The sequence below is a fragment of the Salmo salar genome, chromosome ssa11 (genome assembly GCF_905237065.1).
Source record: "Salmo salar chromosome ssa11, Ssal_v3.1, whole genome shotgun sequence".
In the NCBI taxonomy this organism is placed as follows: Eukaryota; Metazoa; Chordata; class Actinopteri; order Salmoniformes; family Salmonidae; genus Salmo; species Salmo salar.
In genome coordinates this window covers 21,702,751-21,722,094 of record NC_059452.1, presented here as the reverse complement: position 1 = coordinate 21,722,094, position 19,344 = coordinate 21,702,751, and the positions used below count along the sequence as shown (strand labels likewise).

Here is a 19,344-nt window from a genome sequence, read left to right as displayed (position 1 = left end):
CAGGAACAAGGGACAGAACAGTAATTGGACATTTCAAAGATGAAAAGCATTCATTAGGATGGTTAGTGTTAATTAGGAGCATTAGACAGTAGTAAGGTGACGAGTGACAGTGGGGGCGACAGTGGAGGGTGTGTGTGTGTGTGTGTGTGTGTGTGTGTGTGTGTGTGTGTGTGTGTGTGTGTGTGTGTGTGTGTGTGTGTGTGTGTGTGTGTGTGTGTGTGTGTGTGTGAGAGAGAGAGAGGATACTGTTCAGGGAGATCAGGATGTTCTCTGTTAGAGATACCTTAAAATGTCAATTAAAAGGTTGTCAGAAACTGGCGTCTGTAATTATTCCAACTAGCCCTTTTAATATAGCATACCCAGACAATGGAGAGTTTAGCTTTTTCATGTCCCTCTAAATTGTTCTCAAATGATCTAGCAACCCTAGTCTATGACCATGTCCAAATCTGTCACAGTGATATGAAAAAATATGAAAGCACTAATTGAAAAGTTAAAAAAATCTTCCTAACTTGACTGAACTATTGAGGGTGAGACCCCATCTGTGAACCCCTCTACACATCCTCTTTAAGACAGAAACCAGCCCCGGCTCCTTCAGTTCCTGACCCTTTAAGAAGGACAGTAAAGCATCAGCTTAACACTAGAGGAGAAAAAGGGGAGAAAAAAAACATCTAGGGCAAATAATAAGCTGTCAATCAGAGCAACCTCAGGAGAGCTGTCAGGGGTTTAGCTGTGATTGACAGCTGTGACATTTGCTGAGTCGACCCCACACTGCAGTCTGAGATCCTCACAAGAGGAGACTTCCACCTGGGTCAAGAGAGATCTCCTCTCTCTCTCTCTCTCTCTCTCTCTCTCTCTCTCTCTCTCTCTCTCATATTTCAGGGGCTTTATTGGCATGGGAAACATATGTTTACACTGCCTAAGCAAGTGAAATAGATAATAAACAATAAAAAAATGTATAGTAAACATTACACTTATGTCAAATGTCATATTATGTCTATATACAGTGTTGGAATGATGTGCAAATAGTTAAAGTACAAAAAGGAAAATAAATAAAGATAAATATAGGCTGTATTTACAATGGTGTTTGTTCGTCACTGGTTGCTCTTTTCTTGTAGCAACAGGTCACACATCTTGCTGCTATGATGGCACACTGTGGTATTTCACCCAGTAGATATGGGAGTTTATCAAAATTGGATTTGTTTTCTATTTCTTTGTGGGTCTATGTAATATGAGGGAAATATGTGTCTCTAATATGGTCATTTGTCAGGAGGTTAGGAAGTGCAGCTCAGATTCCACCTCATTTTGTGGGCAGTATGCACATAGCCTGTCTTCTGTTGAGAGCCAGGTCTGCCTACGGCGGCCTTTCTCAGTAGCAAGGCTATGCTCACTGAGTCTGTACATAGTCAAAGGTTTCCTTAATTTTGGGTCAGTTACAGTGGTCAGGTTTCCTGCCACTGTATACTCTCTGTTTAGGGCCTAATAGCATTCTAGTTTGCTCTGTTTTTTTGTAAATTCTTTCCAATGTGTCAAGAATTGAACGTCTCTTTTCTGGATTTTGATAATTAGCGGGTATCGGCCTAATTCTGCTCTGCATGCATTATTTGGTGTTTTACGCTGTACATGGAGGATATTTTTCCAGAATTCTGGTGAGCGGACCACAGATCTCACAACCATAAAGGGCACTGGATTCTATAACTGATTCAAGTATTTTTTGCCAGATCCTAATTGGTATGTCGAATTTTATGTTCCTTTTGATGGCATAGAAGGCCCTTCTTGCCTTGTCTCTCAGATTGTTCACAGCTTTGTGGAAGTTACCTGTGGCGCTGATGTTTGTGTGCTCCAGGGCAACGATGTCTAGATGGAATTTGTATGTGGTCCTGGGAACTAAACCTTTTTTGGAACACCATTATTTTTATCTTACTGAGATTTACTGTCAGGGCCCAGGTCTGACAGAATCTGTGCAGAAGATCTAGGTGCTGCTGTAGGCCCTCCTTGGTTGGTGACAGAAGCACCAGATCATCAGCAAACAGTAGACATTTGACTTCAGATTCTAGTAGGGTGAGGCTGGGTGCTGCAGACTGTTCGAGTGCCCTCACCAATTCGTTGATATATATGTTGAAGAGGGTGGGGCTTAAGCTGCATGTCTCTCTCTCTCTCTCTACCTATCTTGTCTGTCTGTCTGTCTGTCTGTCTGTCTGTCTGTCTGTCTGTCTGTCTGTCTGTCTGTCTGTCTGTCTGTCTGTCTGTCTGTCTGTCTGTCTGTCTGTCTGTCTGTCTGTCTGTCTGTCTGTCTGTCTGTCTGTCTGTCTGTCTGTCTCATATACACGTACACTTTCTCACAGCACAGAACACGCACACGCACACGCACACGCACACACACCTGTCCTAGAGCTAAGAGAAACCCACTGAATGCCATAACGTCCTAACACACCTTCACTGAGAAGTCTGACTAAAAAGCGACAGAGAGAAGGGGGTGGGTGGGTTTAAAGACAGAGCTGCTGTAGAATACAGAGAGTAGCAAGGAGGCCTGCTGCTATCAGAGCCAGATAACAAATAACAGCCATTAACAGAGAGCTGCACAGTGTCTCAGGGCTAATGCAGCAGAACTAAAAGCACAGATATGGCCCACCCCTACTGCAGCTCTTCCTTTGTATATGGAAATGTACTGTGAAGAAATATGAGTGTATGAGTGTGTGTGTTTGGGTTTTTGCGGGGGTACAAGTGGTACACAGATAGTGTGCATAGTGTGTGTGTGTGTGTTGTCTGAAGGACATCTATGTGTTCATTGGTAGGCACCTCAGGTCTGTAAGTGGGAATACATGAGTGTGAAGCAGGGGAGCAGGGGGGGGCTTTGAGAAGACAGGATGTGTGTGTGTGTGTGTGTGTGTGTGTGTGTGTGTGTGTGTGTGTGTGTGTGTGTGTGTGTGTGTGTGTGTGTGTGTGTGTGTGTGTGTGTGTGTGTGTGTGTGTCCTTTGTGGTGGCCAAAGATCACCTGGGGTCAAACCTAATTTTCCTGCAGCATTAATTACCAGATGCACACACAATTACCAGACGTGTGTGTGTGAGCGTGTGAGCATGCGAGTGTGTGTGAGTGTGTGTGCCTGCCTGTAGGGTTAGATTTTTCCCTGGTGTCAGTACTGTAGTCCTGGGTACACGCATCTCTGATGGGGTCACTGGCACCACACAACAACACACACACATACATTCACCCCCATTACCCCACAGTGCTGACTGGGAGCTTTTACAGGACAGGCCGCTCAAATGCTGACACACTCAAACTCCCTCTGTCTCACTCTCTCCCTCCCTCTATTGCCCTTTTACTCAATTCCTCCATCACTCTCTCCCTCACTGGATTGAACTGGACATTATTTTTAGTGTGTTATCATTTCTGATCAAGCACTCTTAAAAGCATGTCAGCTCCACTCTGGTGACCTAAGCACATCGGACAACAAAGACAAAACAAGCTCCAGCTCCTCCCAGCAGCCTCCTCTGGTGCTGAAGCCACAGTGTTCCAACAGGAGCTGAAGTAGTCTCCTGAAGCTGTTATAACCCAGGAAGGTTAGACTGTGTCTTTTCTCTCCTTTCCTTGTCCTTGACATAACGATGAATGAGAGAGATGTAGGAATGTATTTATGTTCAGGCTTTTATGTGCAATGCCTTCCCTTGATATTTCATGTTAGACTACAATAGAAGCACCTGGCCATGTTTCCTCAGTCTTCAGGGATGTTCTGAAAGTCAGTGTTTATTTATGAGAGAGAGAGAGAGAGAGAGAGAGAGAGAGAGAGAGAGAGAGAGAGAGAGAGAGAGAGAGAGAGAGAGAGAGCCACCCCGGGCCTCTCTCAGAGCAACACTAAGGCCCGCAGGTTCTCAAATCACACCTGTCTGACTCATCATAAATCCATATGTAGCGCTCCTGCTAACTTTTCAGGAAGTAGTCTTTTGTTGTGTACAGATGACAGGGTTGTGTACAGATGACAGGGTCGTGTATGTGCCTGTTTGTTTGTGTAGTTGGAAAGGGAGTGTGCGCGAGAGAGATTCTGTGTCTGTTTCGCCTGGGTGTGTGTGTTTTTGGGTTATAGTGTGTAGTGTACTGTGTGTGTGTGTTTGTGTTTGTATTTGGGGCCAAGATATACATCTGTATGTATGGAGAAACATTTAACAACGTGTATCATGTGTGTGTGCGCTCGCGTTGACTTAAGTGTGTGTGTGTGTGTGCATGCAGTGTAGTGTGTGTGTGTAGCAGGGAGCTGGTTGGGTCCCCTTGCCGCCCTGGGGCTTCAGAGCCCATTTCCCGTTGTGCAGTGTGATAAGTTTCCCTGTCAGATCCTCCCAGCACCACTATATTTCTGATAAGCTCCGCTGCTAGTTTTCCAGACCTCTGGCACAGAGATCAATTTGAGATTGATTCGGAATGCCCTGCTGGGCCGAGCTGGGAGATCAATTTGAGATGGATTGTTCACGCCAGGGGGCAAACGGCACACAGCTCTCTCTCCCTCTCCCTTACTTGCTTTCTTTACCTCCCGTCACACTGCCCCCTTTCTCCTCATCCCTCTTTCCCTCCCTTCTGATCTATCTTTTTCTCATCCTCTATCACTCTCCCCATTTTCTACATTGCTTCTCTCTCTCTCTCTCTCTCTCTCTCTCTCTCTCTCTCTCTCTCTCTCTCTCTCTCTCTCTCTCTCTCTCTCTCTCTCTCTCTCTCTCTCTCTCTCTCTCTCTCTCTCTCTCTCTCTCTCTCTCTCTCTCTCTCTCTCTCTCTCTCTCTCTCTCTCTCTCTCTCTCTCTCTCTCTCTCTCTCTCTCTCTCTCTCTCTCTCTCTCTCTCTCTCTCTCTCTCTCTCTCTTCTCCTCTTCCCCCTCGCTCTCTTCCGGGGTGTGTATGTGTGTGTCAGGCAGACTGAGGAGCAGTAGGGGTAGGAATGACTCCATTAGCTCAGGGCCAGCTCCTGTGAAGTGATAAGCCTCAGGCCACCACAGATAACTCATCTGGCTTGGTAATCTACACACAAACAGACCACAGAGAATACGAATGGATACCCCCCTGGCCTCACAAACACACAACCGCACACGCACAAGGAAACACACACACATAGCATAAGCCAGTTCCATTCTCCCCAGACAAGTGACCATGGTCAGCCAACCTCCTAGCCTGTCACCCCCACTGGATTCTGAACTTATCTCCACACAAGTCATCAGGCCCAGGGCAGACCCATCTCCATCCCTTTATCCCTCCATCCCTTCACCCCATATCCACTCCTCCATCCTTTCCACCAATACATCCCATCCATCTCTGCATCCTACCACCCCACCATCCATCACCCCATCCGTTCCTCTAATTCCCTCTCTCTGCCTCTCTTCTCTGGCCCAGTGACCAGTGCTATTACCACATGGAAACCTCCTTCCTCTATCTCTATCTAGACCCTGAAACTATCTCTAACTAGAGCCTGACCTTATCTCTAACTAGTCCCTGACCTTATCTCTAACTAGACCCTGAAATTATCTCTAACTAGATCCTGACCTTATCTCTAACTAGACCCTGACCTTATCTCTAACTAGACCCTGACCTTATCTCTAACTAGATCCTGACCTTATCTCTAACTAGATCCTGACCTTATCTCTAACTAGATCCTGACCTTATCTCTAACTAGACCCTGACCTTATCTCTAACTAGACCCTGACCTTATCTCTAACTAGACCCTGACCTTATCTCTAACTAGACCCTGACCTTATCTCTAACTAGACCCTGACCTTATCTCTAACTAGATCCTGACCTTATCTCTAACTAAACCCTGACCTTATCTCTAACTAGATCCTGACCTTATCTCTAACTAGATCCTGACCTTATCTCTAACTAGATCCTGACCTTATCTCTAACTAGACCCTGACCTTATCTCTAACTAGACCCTGACCTTATCTCTAACTAGACCCTGACCTTATCTCTAACTAGACCCTGACCTTATCTCTAACTAGACCCTGACCTTATCTCTAACTAGACCCTGACCTTATCTCTAACTAGACCCTGACCTTATCTCTAACTAGACCCTGACCTTATCTCTAACTAGACCCTGACCTTATCTCTAACTAGACCCTGACCTTATCTCTAACTAGACCCTGACCTTATCTCTAACTAGACCCTGACCTTATCTCTAACTAGATCCTGACCTTATCTCTAACTAGACCCTGACCTTATCTCTAACTAGACCCTGACCTTATCTCTAACTAGACCCTGACCTTATCTCTAACTATATCCACATCTTATCTCTATCTACATCCTGACCTTATCTCCACACCACCTCTGGAGCCCACAACACTGACTGGGACTGTTACTGTAGACAGCACTGACCTTTACCCTCAGTCTAAGGATGTGGAACACTGTACAGCAGGAAGGCTGCATCTATGGAACAGAGGAGGAGGAAGACGAGTGTCCGAGCAGTGTAGTGTGCAATGTTTGGGCCATGTGATCTCAGAGAGCCCTCATTTACCTATTGACCTGACCCTGTTAGCAGTCAGGACCATACTTTATCTAGACAAGCACAGGGAGAGAAGAAGTGAGACAACAAATCCCAGAGACTAACCTTACACCCCTGGCTTGTGGACCACCAGGGAAGGGGGCTGATGTCATGAGCTGTCGCCCAGTATGTGTGCCCTTGGCTGGGTTGCCCATGCAGCCAGAGTCCCTGCAGGGAGATGGAGCCTCCACACCTGGGTGCCTCTATAAGAGCCTGTCACCACTCTATTAATCAGACTGTAACCTAGACACCCGGCCTGGGCTGAACAGTAACAGGACCCAGCGCTATGTGACACCTCATTACACTAAAGGTTTTATTCTCTCTCATCCCGGGAGTGACCACCCTCACCTCCCAAATACCACACTAGATATTATATTATATTATACCCACCACACGCCTACCCTCCTCTGCCCCCTCTACTGCCCTTTTTTTGCCAAGGGTGGCCACCCTCATCCCAAATAACACACTTGCTAATCCCCCATGGCACCTTCCTACCCCGTGCCCACTCCCTGCCCTCCCAGAGAGCTCGGGCCCTAACCAGCCAGTCTAATAGGGCGGTGTAGTATTTTAGTGGGCCATCGGCCCCAGCAGCTGTAGATAGTTCATGCCCCTATGCCCCCCCTTGCGCCCACCCCCCTGACCCCCTTTCCCTTTCTGAGCCTGTGACAGATGGGTCTGATCTATTATTACCCCCCCATCCAATCGCCAGCCCCCCCCCCCAGTAATGAAAACAGATGATGCCACAGTAGAGGAATGGAACGCAAAGAGGGAGAGCAGAGTGAAAATACACAGGACCAGATGCCTAGCGCACACTGCCCTGTGTTCAGACCCTCCTCTCCTGCCTCCTCTCATTCTCTCCACTGAGGGAAAATGGAGTGGACAGTAATGGTCGGTGTAATTCCAGGGTCCAAGCTGGACCTTCATATTTACAAGTGAATGCTTACATGGCCACAGAACAGTGCCGATGAGTGTTGAGGGTTTAGAGTTGCAGTGACTCCCTATGGGCTCAGATGAAAAGGCAGGGAATTCTTACTGTAAATGTCCATGTTAAAACGTATAGCATATACAATAATTACACAATATCAAATGTGATTGTAATACAAATTGATTCTACATGTATTCGCTTTCACAAACACATGAAAAGCTATAGTTTGGAGCATTTTTTGTTCCTAAATACGTTACAATTGTATTGGAAACAGGTTAAGTCCTTTTACATGCCATGGAACATGTTAGAATGGCAAATGGAAAGTGTTCATTTTGTGAATTTCCAGTAGGGAGAGGTAATAAGCAACATTTGTGGCTCTATGCAAAAAACAAGGACTCATTTGAAGTGTAGTTAGTCTTCACTCCCCTGGGCAGTTGTTTCATCCTAGTGATTCAGGGCTCTGAACTACAGAGATGTCCTATTAGACTCCCCACATTCCTCAACCTTTATAAACTCACTTACTAAAACATCTGCTATTCCATAAAAGCACAATTAGAGAGAAGAGCTGTTTGCTCATACAATCATTTACTGCTTACATGTTCCCTGCACTGCCTCAAACTTCCAGCTCTGTGTGCCATGGGAATGTGTGTACATGTGTGTGTGTGTGTGTGTGTGTGTGTGTGTGTGTGTGTGTGTGTGTGTGTGTGTGTGTGTGTGTGTGTGTGTGTGTGTGTGTGTGTGCACAATCGTATGTGTGTAGAGAGAGAGACTGTTGGCCTTTCATAGCACCTGAGTCTCTGTGTACAGGACAAACAGTACAGTGAGCATTTGTAGCAGTGCACTGGTGCGAACGAGCAATGGCAGCTGTATCTCTGCCTCAAACAGTGTGAAACTGTGCCCCCATCTCTCATCCCACAGCTGGGCCACGCAGAGCCACACAGCCCCTGTCACCGCCTGCAATCCTGGAGGAAACAAACGATGACAAAACCCATCCACTGTCAGGGTCATCCAAGAGCACTGTCTTCAGTGAGACAGATGACAGAGAGCGAGAGAGAGCGAGGGAGAGCAAGAGAGAGAAGAGAGAGAGAGAGGCTATAATATGACGTGATGTGTGTGACCAGGTGTGTTGCTAGGTGTTTGATGTCCATTCTATTTGAAGTGTCACACTGGACTACATGTATGAGTTGTGTCATGGTGGGAATGATGCCTGCCTGAATGTCAGGTGTCTCTCTGCTATCTTACTCTCTTCTACATTCCATCACTGAAGTGTGCCTTTGGTGTGTTCAAAGCCATGTCTATGTCTGTTATCCCAGGTGTGTTACATGTCTTGTCCAAATCAATGGAGAACACTCTGTTGGAGAGAGGTGAGGGTGACATGTGTAGGGGGGAGGGGACTGGGGTAGTGTGGGAGGGGGTGGGCTTGGAAAGAAAAGGGGCTCCATTGGTATGACAGGACAGCGGGTTGAGGGTTAGGGTTGTGATTGTGATTGAGGCTATGGTTAGGGTTGTACCAGGATGTGGACATGAAGCTAGGGTTGGGGTTGTGATTGAGGCTATGGTTAGGGTTGTACCAGGATGTGGACATGAAGCTAGGGTTGTGGTTGTGATTGAGGCTATGGTTAGGGTTGTACCAGGATGTGGGCATGAAGCTAGGGTTAGGGTTGTGATTGAGGCTATGGTTAGGGTTGTACCAGGATGTGGACATGAAGCTAGGGTTAGGGTTGTGATTGAGGCTATGGTTAGGGTTGTACCAGGATGTGGACATGAAGCTAGGGTTAGGGTTGTGATTGAGGCTATGGTTAGGGTTGTACCAGGATGTGGGCATGAAGCTAGGGTTAGGGTTGTGATTGAGGCTATGGTTAGGGTTGTACCAGGATGTGGACATGAAGCTAGGGTTGTGATTGTGATTGAGGCTATGGTTAGGGTTGTACCAGGATGTGGACATGAAGCTAGGGTTAGGGTTGTGATTGAGGCTATGGTTAGGGTTGTACCAGGATGTGGACATGAAGCTAGGGTTAGGGTTGTGGTTGAGGCTATGGTTAGGGTTGTACCAGGATGTGGACATGAAGCTAGGGTTAGGGGTTGTGATTGAGGCTATGGTTAGGGTTGTACCAGGATGTGGACATGAAGCTAGGGTTAGGGTTGTGATTGAGGCTATGGTTAGGGTTGTACCAGGATGTGGGCATGAAGCTAGGGTTAGGGTTGTGATTGAGGCTATGGTTAGGGTTGTACCAGGATGTGGACATGAAGCTAGGGTTAGGGTTGTGATTGAGGCTATGGTTAGGGTTGTACCAGGATGTGGGCATGAAGCTAGGGTTAGGGTTGTGATTGAGGCTATGGTTAGGGTTGTACCAGGATGTGGACATGAAGCTAGGGTTAGGGTTTTGGTTGAGGGTTAAGGTTGCACCGGGAGTTGGACATGAAGCTACGGTTACGTTAGAGTTGTGGTTGAGGCTAGGGTTGAACTGGGATGTGGACTTGAATCTAGGGTTAGGGGTTAGGGGACAGGGCTGGTCAGACAGAGAGGGTGTGGTAGAGAGCAGAAAGAGGGAGGTGTGATGCAGATTAAAGGCACCCGAAGGGCAGGGTGTGGGCGGAACATTCCTGCTATAACCACATACGATACACCAGGGTGATTCCCATCCTTGGGGTGATCCCTGGAGCTCCCTGGGATGGACAGGGAATACTGGCATCACCATAGTAACCACACAGTTTTAAAATGAGAAAACAGAACATTCTGCTCCATTTCACTCCATTGTAAAGGGTGGCAATATATTTGACCATGAATGTATAGTGTTGCTGTCCTGATATGACATATATTCCTCCAGCAATCTCAGCACAGTTACCATAACTCTGGTGTAGCTGCAGGGCTGCCTATTCAATGGCTAACAGTTAACCATAATCAGATCCAATCACATGCATGCACTTTATCAATAGATTGATTAAAACATTGACTAAGACAGCCCAGATAGAACATAATCAACTCAGGGCTTGGCGTTCTATGGAAAATAATGCATGACGTGGAAGGTGTGGTCCACAACGTGTTAGCGGAGTGGAACTGACCTTCCACAGAGTTGCATTATTTTCCAGAGAACGCATAGAGCCCTGAGTTGATTGTCCCTTTTATTCCATGACTATAATTTAACACATTTTCTGCTGTAAATGTGTTCAATCTCCACTGCAGTAGGTAGCAAGTTTACTAGATAGCTACAGTAGTTGTCTTGGTAACCAAACAAACAGACTTGCTAGTTTAGCTAACTAAACTGTTGTGGAAAATTTGATCCAAAGATTAAGGCAGAGCTATTTAATAGTATAATAGAAAAATCTTCAATCAAGCAGCTGCATGGGAGATCTATGTCTGATTTCACAGGGAACAACTCAAATAATAAATGGCTACATGTCCCTTAATAGGAGGTCATAATACAATCATACTGTTTACACAACAGTTATTTTCTAAGAACAACAGTTCCAGAGCACAATGGCTTTGTTTTAGGGTGTCGACATAACAGGAGTCTATGCATAACATCACAGTTCAAAACAGAATATGTTCCTTGAGAAGTTTCAACAGCTCATCCCAAATTCTGCTACAACAAAACCATCAGTCCTAGCTTGCTATTAGGAAAATCGAAATCAACAATGCCAACAATGTTTTTAAAGCGACTTTTGCTTTCAAACATAGAACATGTAAGAATGAACTAAAGCCATTTAATTCTACCCTGCAAATATAGCCTGCCTTATAGGGAAATAATGCACACTCTAGAATGTCCTTCAAGCCAATCAGAAACGAGTAGTCAACAATGCCATGGTATAAATTATTATATAGGATAACAGATATTGCATTGGCAAATATGTGTGTGTGTGTGTGTGTGTGTGTGTGTGTGTGTGTGTGTGTGTGTGTGTGTGTTTCTCTGGTTTATCCCCATTTTTCAACAGGGGCAAACACACCCAGCAGCAACCTTATTTCTTTACCCACAACCAATCACCAGCTGGGATATTTACCACGGCAACAGGGGTGCTGCTGTAGGGCACACATAACAGAGAGAAGAGTGTGTGTGTGTGACACGCAGGTTGGCAGTCTAAAGTGATGTGAAAGTGTATAAACTGATATGAGACTCACCCGTATGGATTGCTGCTGGGTCTCTTGCTGCCGGTCTTGGAACGGCTAGACTTCAGCTCTCCACTCATGCTAATGTCTGTAAAGAACAACACAACCAGTCAGGTATGAAAAGGCATGGCACAGTATGGCATAACTAGCTCCAGCACTCCGTATACCAGGCTGTTTCTGCTTTAACCAACCATATCTTTTCTGTTTTTACTCTGTTGTTGTCTTCATGTGGCATGAAAAGGACAGTGGTTGGCAGAAACAGACTGGCACCCATGCTGTCTATCTACACACTGACACTAACTGTGTCTCTGTTGGCGCCAACTTAGCATCAGAAACAAACATTTCTGTACATCAAGAGACTCTTGTCACAGAACATTAGCTCACTGGCGTTGAGACACATGGCACTGGTCATTCCGACTTGCACACACACATACACACAAACAAATACACACACACAAACAAATACACACACACACACACCATCCCCACGGCTCAATTATACAGGAGCCATCTTGATAATTGCACATGCCAGAGCAGCTCTCCCTCCATGGCGTGTGAGAGGGGATGGTGGTTCAGAGAAGAGGGAAGAGAAGAGAGGCCATTCTAATATGGGCAGATGGGAGAGGGGACTAAAGCGTGACTGAGCCGGCTGCAGCGAGAGAGATGTGATGGGGGAGTGTGCATCTTTGTGTGTGTGGTGGGCTTGTATTAATATCCTTGTGGGTACTGGAAAACCCCAAACGTACCCACAAGGATGGTAAAACAAGGAAAATTCCCAGGTCCCCATGAGGACAAAGGCTATTTTAGATTTAGGGTTAGGATTACAATTAGAGTTAGAATTATGGTTAGGGGTTAGATTTATGGTTAGTAGTTAGGGTTAGGTTTGGGGTAAGCGTTAGGGTTAGGATTTTACATGAAAATACATTTTAGGTCCCCACAAGGATAGTGAAACATATGGTGTGTGTGTATGTGTATGTGTGTGTGTGTGTGTGTGTGTGTGTGTGTGTGTGTGTGTGTGTGTGTGTGTGTGTGTGTGTGTGTGTGTGTGTGTGTGTGTGTGTGTGTGTGTGTGTGTGTGTGTGTGTGTGTGTGTGTGTGTGTGTGTGTGTGTGTGTGTGTGTGTGTGTGTGTGTGTGTGCATTTGTGTAGGTTTGCCCTCCCCTTTTTACCTCCTGACCAAGCCTATTTGCCTGTCTTCCAGGGTCTGGGTGTGACCTAGGTCTCCTCCACCTCATGGCCTGGCTCGGGCTCTCCCTGCTGAGGTTGGCAGGGTGGGTCAGGCTGGCAGAGTGGCAGTACTCTGGAGCTCAGGCCCAGGGCCGGCCTAGCCTCCCACAGTGACAGCATGTCTGATAAACGGAGCTGTGTTGCCTAATTGCCCTCCGTCTGTCTCAGGGAAATGTATGGGCTCTCAGTCTGCAGAGCTTTGACAATGCACCCCGCTATCCACTGCCTCCTGTCCACATCCAGTGGCACACATGGGTCAACAACCACCTACAGACAGATACAGTATGCACAAACAAGCAAAGTATACACACTGCTGGTAGGAATATGCCTTGGTAAATGACATTTCTAACTATTTCATGTCTTCTGAAGAGACATTTAGAAGAGCATTTGAAACCACCCCCCAAGCCCACAGCTATACCCTATCAAAACGAAGTCAGAATAAGTCATTAGTAGCATTGAGATGCATCACTATAACATTAACCCCACAGGCTTCAGTAGTGACTACAACAAGGCTGGGGGAATACTGTACCTCATGTTATGTTTACTGAGCTAATCGATTACATGATAAAGCCTTGAGAGAGACAGAGAGAGAGACAGAGAGACAGAGAGACAGAGAGACAGAGAGAGAGAGAGAGAGCCCATGCATCCTGCTCTACAGGAGACCAGCCTCAGGAGAGAGGGATGTGCTGTTTGGTAAACACACTACAACACAAGGCAATTCGATTTCCCTACTGCCTTCTCCATTGGAACACAAAGCAGGATGCCTCTCAATGCTAAAAAATACAACTACAAAGCTTTCAATGTCTGCAGGGGACAGAACATGATTAGCGTGCCAATAATTTTGACTTTGTTGTTGATGTGTCCTTTTGTTTGGCTGTTTGAGAGACTTTTCGACTCGTAAGCAACCTGACCAGTGGTGAGTGGGTGGTTTGAAGTACAGTAGACCAACATGGAGCCTAGATGAAACCCATCACTCTCACCAGTATGTTGCTACATTTTCATTCAATTTCACATCTTGCAACTCTCAGTGTATCATCTCGCCATAACTCTGCACTACAGTAAACTCCTGGATAGTTTTTGATCATTTCAAAGTTCTCATTTTGAGTGGGCAAGACTGCTCCCAAGCCACATGGTTCCGTATAGTTAAACCTAGAATAGTCGAAATGGGGAAGAAGAGGAGAAGATCTTCATGTCTCTGAGATGGGTGAATGAGGCAGACTCTGAGGTTGGGGAAGGAGATAGGCTATGAGCTGGGAGAATGAGGCAGACTCTGAGCTAGGAGAATGAGATAGGCTCTGAGCTTGGTGAATGAGATAGGCTATGAGCTGGGAGAATGAGACAGGCTCTGAGATGGGTGAATGAGGCAGACTCTGAACTAGGGGAATGAGATAGGCTATGAGCTGGGGAATGAGACAGGCTCTGAGATGGGTGAATGAGGCAGACTCTGAGCTTGGGGAATGAGATAGGCTATGAGTTGGGAGAATGAGACAGGCTCTGAGATGGGTGAATGAGGCAGACTCTGAGCTAGGGTAATGAAACAGGTTCTGAGCTGGGGAATGAGACAGGCTCTGAGCTAGGGTAATGAACAGGCTCTGAGCTGGGGCAATGAAACAGGCTCTGAGCTGGGGTAATGAGGCAGGCTCTGAGCTGGGGTAATGAAACAGGTTCTGAGCTGGGGTAATGAGACAGGCTCTGAGCTGGGGTAATGAAACAGGTTCTGAGCTGGGGTAATGAAACAGGTTCTGAGCTGGGGTAATGAGACAGGCTCTTAGCTGGGTGAATGAATATGTGTGACTAGGCCATTGTGTTACTATGTAGTAATGTGGGACAAGTTAACCTGTTGGGGCTAGGGGGCAGTATTTTCACGGCTGGATAAAAAAACGTACCCGATTTAATCTGGTTACTAATCCTACCCAGTAACTAGAATATGCATATACTTATTATATATGGATAGAAAACACCCTAAAGTTTCTAAAACTGTTTGAATGGTGTCTGTGAGTATAACAGAACTCATTTGGCAGGCAAAACCCTGAGACATTTTCTGACAGGAACTGGATACCTGATGTGTTGAATTACCTTTAAGCCTATACCATTGAAACACACAGGGGCTGATTAATGTTTTGGCACTTCCTATTGCTTCCACTAGATGTCACCAGCCTTTACAAAGTGTTTTGAATCTTCTACTATGAGATCTGACCGAACAAGAGCCTTGGAACGGTGATGGCCGATTAGACTCTGGCGCGAGGTCATGTTGGGTACCCTCGTTCCAAAACGTTTTAAAAGAGAATGCATTCGTCCACCTTGAATATTATTCATGTTCTGGTTAAAAAGGCCCTAATGATTTATGCTATACAACGTTTGACATGTTTGAACGAACGTAAATATATTTTTTCCCCTCGTTCATGACGAGAAGTCCGGCTGGCTTAGATCATGTGCTAACAACACGGATCTTTTTGGATATAAATGATGAGCTTTTTTGAACAAACTACATTCGTTATGGACCTGGGATTCCGGGAAGTGACATCTGATGAAGAGAATCAAAGGTAATGGATTATTTACATAGTATTTTCGATTTTAGATCTCTCCAACATGGCCGTTTGTCTGTATAGCAAAGCATATTTTTCTGGGCGCAGTGCTCAGATTATTGCAAAGTGTGATTTCCCAGTAAGGTTATTTTTAAATCTGGCAAGTTGATTGCGTTCAAGAGATGTAAATCTATAATTCTTTAAATGACAATATAATATTTTACCAATGTTTTCTAATTTTAATTATTTAATTTGTGGTGCTGACTTGACTGCCGGTTATTGGAGGGAAACGATTTCCTCAACATCAATGCCATAGTAAAACGCTGTTTTTGGATATAAATATGAACTTGATAGAACTAAAAATGCATGCATTGTCTAACATAATGTCCTAGGAGTGTCATCTGATGGAGATTGTAAAAGGTTAGTGCATCATTTTAGCTGGTTTTATGGTTTTGGTGACCCTGTCTTTGAATTGACAAAACATTACACACAGCTATTGTCAATGTACTCTCCTAACATAATCTAACTTTATGCTTTCGCCGTAAAACCTTTTTGAAATCGGACAACGTGGTTAGATTAAGGAGATGTTTATCTTTCAAAGGGTGTAAGATATTTGTATGTTTGAAAAATTAGAATTTTGACATTTATTTGGTTTCAAATTTGCCGCTCTTGAAATGCACCTGCTGTTGATAGGGTGCACCACGGGTGGCACGCTAGCATCCCACATAGCCCCAAGAGGTTAAGAGGGAGAAATGTATGATTGAGAAACTAGAGGCTGGTAGACTACACATGATAACTCTGAAAAAGCTGACAACAGGAGGGCCCTTCCAAGGCCTCTCTAATCTAGGGAGGAGAGGAGAGAATTGCGAGAAACTGCCAAGGCTGGTAGAAAAGTGATAAAACTGTCTGTGTGGTGTGTCTGTGTGTGTGTGTGTGTGTGTGTGTGTGTGTGTGTGTGTGTGTGTGTGTGTGTGTGTGTGTGTGTGTGTGTGTGTGTGTGTGTGTGTGTGTGTGTGTGTGTGTGTGTGTGCATAGAGGGGGTTATAAAGACTGTTCAAATTTTGGTTGACTTTAGAACGTTCTCTGAATAAAGTCTTTGCCTAATTATTATTAAACCCAGGGTCTTACAAACCTCAGGGATTGGTCAAAGCTTAAATAATTGTTTAGTTATCATCATTGGGATTGAAAATTCTCGTGACAATTTGGTCCTTCGAGCCGGATCTCAATACCTGTTTCAGTCGTCTCATGGGAGCACCGAAAACCGTGCACGTGCAGATCAGAGATCCGTAGATTAAAGACCTGGCCCCATTCTGAGGGTTCTTTACAGGCCAGTGGCAAACTGGTACATGACAGAAACAGTGATGAGATCCAACCAAAATTTGAATCTCAGCTGCAAGATAAGGTCAGTAATCTTTATTCATTAGTTTGGGGTTAAATTCTAAACTTACTAAAAATGTACTTAGAATGGACTGGATTAAATTCCTATAAAGCATTGGTCAAGATAAATGTGAGGGAGGATTTTAACTGTAAAACTAACAGTAAGTAAGATTTGTATCGGTATACCGTCCATATAATCTAACGTAGAGAAAGTTTAATACAAAAGTATCTATGTTAGTGTTGGCGGCACTGGGTAACAGATCGGGGAAACAAGGGGACAGGTCTGAAATGATTCATGGTAGTAAAGGCCATTACCAAAAGAAACTACCCGGTATCGAGATAGTCCAAGACTGTTGAAAGTATACAGGGGGGGATTGAACTTGTTGAGTATTGGTGTAGAGATACATTAAAATAATTAACAGATAGAAATCCTGCTAGGATTGAACTTGTTGAGTATTGGTGTAGAGATACATTAAAATAATTAACAAATAGAAATCCCGCTGGAATTGAACTTGTTAAGTATTGGTGTAGAGATACATTGAAAAAGTTAACAGATAGAAATCCAATTAAAAAGGGTTTAGGATTATTCTAAGAACGCGCGTAGGTAAATAACAACCATATAACCCTATACCGTATAGGAGAATTTTCTAAAAACCAATAGAGGATACCATGGGTGGCAGATCCTCAAAGGAGGTCCTGGGATTACCCAGGGATGAGAGATATATGGAATCTAAGGTTAAAAGGAACATTTATTTCGTCCCAAAATGGAGAAAAAGTACGAATTTGATGGACGTTAAAATATAGAAAAACTAGAATTAATGATCAAACAGATACATAACGGATGTGGGGACAAGACAGAAAAGCAACAGGCAGAAGGGCTTGACACCGCTAGGGTGTGGCTGGCTGAAGCTAGAAAGAGAGCCGAAAGGTCAAAGAAAAAAGAAGCTACTAAGGAGGAAGAAGTAGGTAGCCAGGAGCAGACAGAAAGGACTCCCACGGCTCCCACCGAGACACCACCTAAACCCAAATTATACCCCTCCCTGGTAGACCAGGCGTGGAGGGAAAATCCAGGCGACGAGGAGGTGGTGGTGAGACGGAGGCAGCCAGACCAGGTGTCGCCCGTCCCGCTACCACCTCCCCCATATGCTGGTCCTCAGGGAGCCGAGTGAGGGAGGGAGGAAGAGACACAGAGAGGACAGGATTTAGCAACCTTATTGAGAAAGTGGATAGAGGTAGAGAAAGGGAGAAAGCCGAGAAAAGGGAGAGGAGGAAAAAAGGGAAGAGAGCGTGTTCATGGGGCTGCATGACCTAGAGCCCTCAGTAGACTCGATTCCCATAACCAGAGTCCGGATAGGGACAGTCAAGAGCAAGGGGAAGATAGATGCTTTAACTGTAACAAACCAGGTCATTTAGCTAGAGATTGTGAGGCGCCATGTAAACATTCCAATAAAGTAGGCCATAATCACCGAGACTGTGAAAAGAACAAGGACAGGAAAGACAGGAGAGAGGGTCAAAGGCAAGAACAGAGAGAAAAAGGTCAGGCGCCCACAACCAGACTCAGAGGAGGAAAAGAACAGAAAGAACAGAAAGGAGCAGAGTATCTAATAGTAACTATCAGGGTAATTGTAGATAAGCATAAAGGAGGCTTTAACCTGTTTGGGCTAGGGGGCAGTATTGAGAATTTTGGAAAAAATATGTGCCCATTTTTAACTGCCTCCTACACCAACTCAGAAGCTAGAATATGCATATTATTGTTCAGGTTTGGATAGAAAACACCCTAAAGTTTTTAAAACTGTTTGAATGGTGTCTTTGAGTATAACAGAACTCCTATGGCAGGCAAAAACCTGACAAGGTTTCATGCAGGAAGTGGCCTGTTTGACAAGGAGTCGTGCGTCTTGCATCTGTTTATTGAAGAGTAAGGATCTTAGCTGTAACGTGACAATTCCCAGGGCTCCAATAGGCTCTCAGGACCCGGGAAAATCATGAAGGTTGACGAGGAAGCCTCAGGCTGAAACAGATTATCACCTTATCCAAGTGTCCCATTAGGTGACAATGGAATGAGGCGCGTGCGCGATTAGCCCCCGTGGAGTATTTTAATTCGGCTGTTTAGTTTATTGCAGATTCCCGGTCGGAATATTATCGCTTTTCTACGAGATAAATGGCATAAAAATTGGTTTTAAACAGCGGTTGACATGCTTCGAAGTACGGTAATGGAATATTTAGACATTTTTTGTCACGCCATGCGCCATGCGCGACCGTGGATTACCATTCGTATAGTGTCTAGAACGCATCGAACAAAACGACGCTATTTGGATATAACTATGGATTATTTGGGACCAAACCTACATTTGTTATTGAAGTAGAAGTCCTGGGCGTGTATTCTGACGAAGAACAGGAAAGGTAAGAACATTTTTCTTATAGGAAATGTTATTATGGTGAAGGCTAATCTTGCCGGGTGTCTAAATAGCTAGCCGTGATGGCTGGGCTATGTACTTAGAATATTGCAAAATGTGCTTCATCCGAAAAGCTATTTTAAAATCGGACATATCGAGTGCATAGAGGAGTAATGTATCTATAATTCTTAAAATAATTGTTATGCTTTTTGTGAACGTTTATCGTGAGTAATTTAGCAAACTGTTAGTAAATTCCCCGGAAGTTTGCTTTTTCTGAACGTCA

The 19,344-nt window shown here is 44.9% G+C and overlaps 1 protein-coding gene across 2 annotated transcripts in view; it reads right to left on the bottom strand.

The window, feature by feature from the left end:
• The window catches only part of LOC106562277 (RNA-binding Raly-like protein), an 80,251-nt gene that overhangs the window by 35,535 nt on the left and 25,372 nt on the right, over positions 1–19,344 (bottom strand). For both annotated transcript variants that reach the window (XM_045689179.1, XM_014127048.2), the window contains exon 2: positions 11,552–11,627. In XM_045689179.1, coding sequence (XP_045545135.1) covers positions 11,552–11,627 — 76 coding nt within the window. The remainder of the gene's footprint in view (positions 1–11,551; positions 11,628–19,344) is intronic.